Source organism: Adiantum capillus-veneris, chromosome 8 (assembly GCF_014529385.1).
Source record: "Adiantum capillus-veneris isolate H3 chromosome 8, ASM1452938v2, whole genome shotgun sequence".
Taxonomy (NCBI): domain Eukaryota; kingdom Viridiplantae; phylum Streptophyta; class Polypodiopsida; order Polypodiales; family Pteridaceae; genus Adiantum; species Adiantum capillus-veneris.
Window position 1 is genome coordinate 158,411,767 of NC_140938.1, and position 8,337 is coordinate 158,420,103.

At 42.1% G+C, this 8,337-nt stretch overlaps 1 protein-coding gene across 2 annotated transcripts; it reads left to right on the top strand.

Annotated features, from left to right (window-relative positions):
- Positions 1-3,119: 3,119 nt before the first annotated feature.
- Positions 3,120-6,134, top strand: LOC147453245 (uncharacterized). 2 transcript variants are annotated; one of them, XM_086519124.1, is made up of 2 exons: positions 3,120-3,225; positions 3,435-6,134. In XM_086519124.1, exons 1-2 carry the CDS (start codon positions 3,206-3,208, stop codon positions 5,953-5,955), a joined length of 2,541 nt encoding a protein of 846 aa, XP_086375250.1. In that variant the 5' UTR covers positions 3,120-3,205; the 3' UTR covers positions 5,956-6,134. The 2 variants fall into 2 exon arrangements, with proteins under 2 accessions (XP_086375250.1, XP_086375248.1); XM_086519122.1 differs by having other exon boundaries at positions 3,142-3,225; positions 3,432-6,134.
- The last annotated feature ends 2,203 nt before the right edge of the window (positions 6,135-8,337 follow it).

The following is an 8,337-nucleotide window of genomic DNA, read 5'->3' on the forward strand; positions in this document are numbered from 1 at the left end:
AATGTGCCTGATCAGCTTAGCCTTGAGCCAGTTGAGGGGAGGGTAAGAAGGATAAAATTTCGCTTAAAATACATAGAAAATAGTGTAATTTTGCAAAAATACTGGTTAGTATTGTAAAATTTTCGGTTCAAATTTGTGTTGGAGGGACTTTTGAATGTTTGTGAAAATTATTTTTCCTCAACACTGCATTATGGTAAGTAGTTGTTAACTTCAATGCAATAAGAGCTTCAAAGATCTCTTTTTCTGTGAAATAAATAGCCTCAAACATTTAGGAAAACAAAGCAAACTAACAATGCAAGAAGAAGACTAAACGACCTCATGTAGTAAAATCAACAAAGGTAGCCTTTGTTACATTGCCTTGAATTGTAAGATTAAAATATTTAGCATGATACCAAGGGTCAAATATTTTGATATTTTTATTGTAGATTTTGAAGGAGAATGTGACAAACGATGAAAAATTATCCTTATCGGTAAAAGACTATGGTAGATTTACTTTTCCTTGTATCACTCAAATTAATTGCAAGAATTATTTAGGTTGTTTTGTTCTTAAAAAAGGTGAACTTAATTGATATGGAGCGTGATGAAGTGGAAGCTATTGCCGTAAAAGCAATGGATATACATGACATTGATATCATGTATTGACATTCACCTCAACGCATTAAAGAACTCAAGAGTGCTAATAACGCATTCTTCCAACAATGCTCAAGCAAATCAGAGCCCAAGTTTCTTCTGCGCTTGTAATAGGCCTTATTCTGCAAAGTTTGATAAATGTTTGGATTAAAGTTTGTTCATTCCAGTGTTTTTCCAGAGTATAGAACTTCATTCTAATCGTTCTCGTGAAGTATCAAATTTTGACTCGGGACACCCCTCGGGAGCCAGTTTTGAGGGTGTTATGGTCAAAATTTGGAAAAGTTTTTGTATGTAGCACTTGTAGTCCTCAATACGAGGAAAAATATTGTTTCTTTGAGTTTTTACAGATTCCTTCATTTTGATGCATGTTTCAGTCCGTAGATTAGAGAAAAAGTGAGAAAATGTTGTTTTATGTTGTTTTTGTGAAAACTGCTGACTTGCAAGTAAAGTTTCGGGCAAACTAAGCAAGATATGGATTTTTTCCATCTCACAACTTTCGGAGAGCTCGATGAGGCAAACAAATTCATATGAGCCGGCCCCGGTCAAATTCTGAACCGTTTGGGAGTTACGACTCGCTAAAAATGGCCAGGGAAAAAAACTTTTCTAAATTTGCTAACTCTCGAGTGTGGGTTGCGTTTTGTGGTTTCTATGTGTTTGAATGCAGGATGTCTCTTTCCGAACCTATTTTTGGGCCGCTTTGCTAAAGACTGGAAGAAGGTCGAAAATAGCCACTTTTTGGCGTGAAGAAGGTAGATGAAAACCATGCTACTGTGATGGCACCTTGTGATTGAGATTGAGAGTGAGAATGATGAGAGTGCGATTGAGAACTGTGTACAGAAGGAGAGTGAGATAGCTCGGGGGTGGTCAGGAGGTTGATACAAGCTATGCTCTTCTTGTACTCGGGAATTGATATCAATATACATTTCTGATTTCCTGCGTCTACTCTATGTACTTGCAAATTTCTATTATTCAGTTCTTGTATTCCCATGCCTCATCACAACGCTCATATGCAACTTGGATTCTTAGGTGTAGAGGTTCCTTAAATGAGTAGTAGTCCTTCTTGTGTGGATTAGCCATTACTTATGTTGTGTTTCTCTCAAAATTGATCAATAGTTTGGTTTGTCTCTGAAAGTCTAAAACGATCTACCTTTGTGCCTTAACCCTCTCTAGGGATGTTTATTGTTGTAAAATACACTTTTGCATTGATTTAAGTGGCTCAACTAAACATTGAAAACATGAGCACAATAACAAGTTGAAAAGAGGGAGTATGGTTACGTGATGTGTGTGTGTGTGTGTGTGTGTGTGTGAGAGAGAGAGAGAGAGAGAGAGAGAGAGAGAGGTGTTTCTTTCAATACATGAAAAGTTGGACTATTATTATTATAGATTCCTTCTTGAATAGGAAGCAATCGCTTATCATTAGTTTTTAAAAAAAGGAGATTAAGTGTAAACCAATCTCTTGATGGTGGAGGGAAAGAGATTTAACGATGAGAGGAGACTTTTTTCAAAGTTGTTGAATACTTGGAAATCTTAGCTACTTTTACATCAGTAATTTTTTTTAATAAAAAATCCATAATGGGCAACAGAGATTTTATATTAGAAAGAGAACAAAATGACATTTATCTGATGCATTCTCTGATAGTAGCTCCGCAATGCAGCCTAATAGGGACTCTTTACAAAAAGTGGAAGCATACAAAAAATTACATAGGGCTATTCTATAGCCGAAGTTAGGACTACACATTTCTTTTACTGATTCAGGGACTGCCACCCAAACTGTTACCCCCGGGAACGAAGTAATGAGTCGAAGCTCACATGTTGGGAAATTTGTTATTTGAACATGGGTGCATATACATGTATAATAATCCTGTTTGTAAATGCACATATATGTGTATAAAGTTCTCCCATGCTACCTTCCCCACTCTCATGGTAAAATATTTCTCTCTTGGTTATTAGAATCAAGAAGCTCGAGTCAGATTGAACTTTCACTTGTGCAAAGGCACTTAAACCAGAAAAAAATGAGGAGGAAGGGCAACGAAGCACGGGGCAAAGGCAAGGAATAAACCAAAGGTGAAGGCGACGACTAATTAGATGAAGCAATAGTCAAACGCGGGGATGGGGATGGGGATGGGGACGAAGCAGGAGTCCAGCTTCTTTTTATCTCAATAGCCAAATCCCTTCCAAGTTCAGCGACGTCCATGAGTCGCATGGTTATTGGAGCTCTTAATGGGCTAAATCTTCTGGAGGCTCGGGATTGAATCCAGGCAACGTCTTTGGCTGGAGCAAACGACAATGAATAAACTACATGCGAGCGTCCCTTCTACTGAAACAATACAAATTCTTCTAAAGATTACTTTCACCTGAAACAATGCAATAGCCAAAACTAAGTAGAAGTTGAGGCTACACGTAAAGCATAAAGAAAAAGAACATAGCACGCCATGCCATGTACGTCAAGGATGGAATAGAGGCTTGGGTGATAACTTGGAATGAAAGCAAAGGTTGGAAGATTAATATTGAAGAAGCTGCAATTAGTTTGAAGAAGAAGCTGCAGCTGGCAGCTAATTAATTCGTCTGCAAAGAAATGCAGGAAAGTTCAATGAGGTAAACCGTACTGCAAATGCCCTTCCGTATTAATTTACGTCAGTAATCTGCTCTTTTTTGGGGGCGATCAGCCTTAATTGCTTTATAATAACGTGATTGAAATTATGAGTGCATGTCATCTGTTCTTAATATAATCAGAATTGCTTTATAATCACATGATTAATCAAATACAGACTGCTAATTAGCACTGCTTCTTGAAATTACAGCAGTAGTCTCTTGAAATCAAATGCATTCGGTGCTGATATTGGTGAGAAATTACCTATACGACTGATAGATGTCATTGGCACTATATCAAGCCACCACAAAGGCAATATAGTCTTTACAGAAGGCAGCAGCAGGGGATGGGATTTTCATATTGTGTCGCACACCTGGAGCAAAGGAATTCGGGATCTTTCTGAAGAGATCGGCGAGCACATAATCAATGATGGGTGCCAGTTAGCGGGGCAGCGGATGAATATGGAAGCAGATGCTTACAGTCATGCCTTCAAGAAGGCAGACTTCAGCAACGTCTCGTCCTACCAAGAGCTACGACAGTTCCTGCGGCTTTTAGCAGGAGATGAAGTAAAACACATATGGTTTGATGCACTGTGCATCGACCAAACAAATATGGAGGAGAAGAGCAGAGAGATTGGCAACATGGGCCCATACTACCGTCGCAGTCAAGGCTGCTACGTGTTAACTCATGGTGTAGGCGAGGGGTACCAGCTCTGGGGAAAGCAAGGGCCTAGGGGCTTTGAACTTCCTCGTTGGTTCAGCAGAGTGTGGACGCTCCAAGAGTTTCTGCTTCCCCGCCGATTGTCCTTCTTTGTAGAGGCCCTGGATCCAAAGTTCTTAGTGTTTGTGAATATGCTGGCTAGAGCAAAATCTAAGACTGGTCTGTGTAGGTGTTTTTGTGGGCTGCCACAAGCGGAGGAATATGAACTTGTAAAATCGATCTGCGATGCCAATGATGAGGTTGATTTATCATGGGCCGTGTCGCTTGAGCTTCGTGGGGACTCAATGAAGAAGACAGATTGGGACGATGATGGTGAGGAAACAGAATCCTTCAGCAGCGAGGGTCTGTCCAAACGTAGCGCAAAATTGCTGACAGAGTCATGGGAATCCGGATCCCTCAGTCGTAATGAGCTTCTACAACTCTACCTGCAACTTCTTTTACAAGACCAGGAGAGATCCCAGGCGCAAGGGAAATTAGCTCCGTCGAGTAGCAGCTTCAGACCGTTGCTGCTACCCATTCCGGATGCTGCGCCAAATGAGGAAGCTAATAATATTCCTGCAAGTTTGATTGCAAAAGATAATCATAAAGCAGCGGTGGATGTTCTAATTCCAAGCACTAATTATGTTGTGTGCACGCAGTGCCAATCTCTGCCAATGATTCGTAACGTGCAAATGCACGTGGATGCGCCGCCCAATATGATTTCATCGACATCAGATCTAGCTGAGAGCAGTAACGAAAGAACAATATATTTGGTGGATAGGGAAGCCTATCTTGGAGTCATGCAGTGTGATAGTCGTATGTCGACGGAGCCTTCACCCCCTGCAGGAAACAGCAAGGGAGTACAAGAGCTTCGAAGTCTGTACGCAAGATTGTTGAGCTCATGCCCAATATGGAGAGCGTGGGACGTGATTGTGGAGGTGGGAAAGAGAAATTGCACAGTTGAGGAAGATCGTGTGCTAGGCATACTGGGGCTTCTAGGCAAATTAGAGGGAGGAGAGCTCTCGCAGCTAAGATCCGGAAACAGATTACAAGACCAAATAAGAGATCTGGCGAGTGTTTGCAGCCCAGAAATGCTGGTGGAGTTGTGCGGCATGGATGTGAGGGCTTGCGCCACAGCGGGAATGTCGTGGGCACCTGATTTCCACGACTCCACATGCCATGACTTCTGGTTTACATATGTGCAAAGTGAACTAAGGAATGGACAAGAGAGCCTGAGCGTGCAAGTGAAGAGGGAGAGCGTTACTGCAACGGGCGCGCTCAAGCTTCGAGCCAAGGTTGTATCAGCTTATGTGCATCCGGTCACTGCCTTGCCAGAACCACTGCAAAACACGGACTTCATCAAATCTTTCCTAGGGTATAACTCTGAAACCACACATTTCATGGTCATTAATACTGCGCCATTTCTGCTCTCATCGAGCAATATACCTCCTGATCCCTACGGATTCATCCCTCTGTGCTGCACTATACCTGACGATCAAGCAAGCAGTACCACCCCCTTGATCATAAATTTTGAATTCCACCCATCTTATGGCAATATTTATAGAGGGTGCATGCAACTACCCATCACGATCCATAGATCAGCTACTACAAGCATTGTCAAAGATTTGTCGTTTCAAATTAAGATGGTGCTGCTTGCTGACACACATTGCACCCGCTCTGGAGACAAGCTTCAACTGATCATGCTGTGTCTCAAGAGCGCTACAAATAAAGAAGGCACAGAAGAAGTAGATCAAGAGCTACACAAAATTGGAATGCTTTCTTTTATTGTAGATCCAGACCAAGATCATTTGGATGTGGAGGTCAAGAGGCTTAATTTTGAAAGCACAAGCATGAACAAGTGTACCATTGGCGGCCTAGGAGCAGATCTAAGTGCTCATGTACTGCACATTAATACACACAGCACACCTAGACCGTTTGCACGCTTCTGTGCCTTCTTTAAGAGACTAGTAAAGGTGATTTTCTCCTGTGTGTCGATACTTTGGAGACCTAATTGGATGCGTCACGGGTTTGCTTGACACGCCTTCGGTGGTTTGAGTAGTCATGTGAATTGCATGACACGCGCTCGGTGGTTTGAGTAGTCATGTAGACGGCCTTAGGCGGCTGGATTGAAAGCTTCCAGAGACAATAACTGGGAACAGTCATTGTACTTGTTTTTATCTGAATACATAATCCTAGTTTTAGCTCCCATTCTTAGTATCTATTTCATTTCGTGTACGAGTGTTCAGTATCAGTTACAGTTTCAATCTTGTCTTTCGGTGTGTCTTGACTGAAATGAAGTGTTGATTGGTCTAAACTAACTCTAACTACCAACCTAGAATAGCTGACCAAAAGTGTCTAGTTAATTCCATTCTGGCGATCACGGTGCCTTGATCTAAGTTGCTCTTGACATTGTAACTATATCCCAATTGGTGTTAGAGCTGTCACATGTTAATCATGCCGTTGAAAAGAATTGCACAAAGCAGACGGTTAGCTACAAGGTTCACAGAGAATCTGGAGTGCGTCAACCAAGAAACACCAATAGTAGAGAGTCCTAGGCTAGAAAGATCTCACTCTCTTTTCTTTGACGGAGCATACAAGAGAACCATGGACCAGTCTGCGGCTGGCATAGTCATTTTCAATAAGCAACAAGAAAGAGTATTCTCCATCGGGCAGCTATTACACTCCCACTCCAAAATAGAAGCAGAACATGCAGCCCTAATTCTTGGGTTGGAACAATGTATTTCACAAGGAATTCAGCGCCTAAATGTGTTTGGCAATGCTTTGCTTTTGATAAGGCAGATAATGGCACTTGGGTTTGTAAGAATCGGGTTTTACTTGGTCAACTACACCAAGTTAAGGATCTTCTAAGAAAATTTGAAGCAGTGAAATTATTTCATGTCCCCAGAGCAGAAAATCAGAAGGCAGATGCTCTAGCCAAAGAAATAATACAAGACGTTCCCGTAGAAGCCATCAAACTTAAGCTACCCCTCTTTCAAGGTAGTGATGCTATGCCTGATGTCGTCAGCTTTCTAGATACAGGAGAATGTCCAGAAGGATACACCAAAGGCCAGAAACAGTGGTTGGCAAGGAAGTCTACTAGATACCGCCTTGTAAACAACCACTTGTATTGTAAGGGCAAGGATCAAATTCTCAGGCGGGTGCCAACCTCCAGTGAGATCATAGAGGTAATTTCAAGTTGCCATGATGGCGTCTGCGGCGGTCATTTTGCTCTAGATATCACCAGTAGGAAGATTCTACAAGCAAGATACTCTTGGCCTAGCTTGAACAGGGATTTATACCATTGGTGTAAAACATGTAAGGCTTGTCGAGTGACCAGTGAGCGCACATTAACCTACGATCCACAAACTCTTATCATCTCATATGGTCCATTGAAGAAATGGGGAATAGATACAATTGGTCATTTACCAAGGGCCCAATCTGGTAAACTGTACATCATAGTGAGTGTAGACTACATGACTCGGTGGGCAGAGGCAACAACCACCACCCGCATTACAGCCCAAGAGGTAGCAAAGTTTAGTTTTGAGCATATCTGTTGCCATTTTGGCACTCCTCTAGAGATAATATTAGATAGAAGACCAGGTTTCAGAGGCGATCTGGTGGGAGAACTGATGAAGAAGTTAGGCATCACACGTCGACATTCCACACCATACTATCCACAATGCAATGGTCTGGTAGAGAAGGTAAATGGAATGATTTGTAAAATCATCACAAAGCAGGTGAACAATCACACAGGAGACTGGGATAAACATCTCATGGCAGCTCTTTGGGCCTACCAAACGACGTTCCGAACATCCCTAGGTTTCACCCCTTTCCATCTAGTGTATGGGAAGGAGGCAATTCTACCCATTGAGGTACAGATAGCCAGCTCACGAGTCTTGGCTAGCCAGATACAATGCCCAATTCTAAATCTCCAAAACCATATCATGGATCTAGAGAGGCTCCGACTAGATAGGGAAGAAGCAATCAATCACTATGCAGCGCAGGCAGAACGATGCCGGCTCACTTTCAATCAAGGGCTTAAAGAAAAGGGACTGGAAAAAGGTATGTTAGTGCTGAGATATGACAACAGATTTTACACCAGGAAGGACAAGAAATTTCAACCTAGATGGGAAGGACCATTTATCATCAAGAAACGATATGACAACGGCATCTATAAGTTGATGGAAGCAGATGGGAGAATTCACAAGACTAGGGTCAATGGATGGAGGCTAAAAAGATATTTTCTTAGGTTTGATCCAGAATTCATGCTAGACATTCCAGAAGAGGGAGAACCCTCTAAATCCACAACTAAAGATGCAAAGGAAGGACTAGAAGCATGAATGCCTCTAGCCAGATGGGAGGGCTAATGATGGTCGGCTTTCGAAACCGTGACCGTGAGAACCACATCGTAAGGAAGG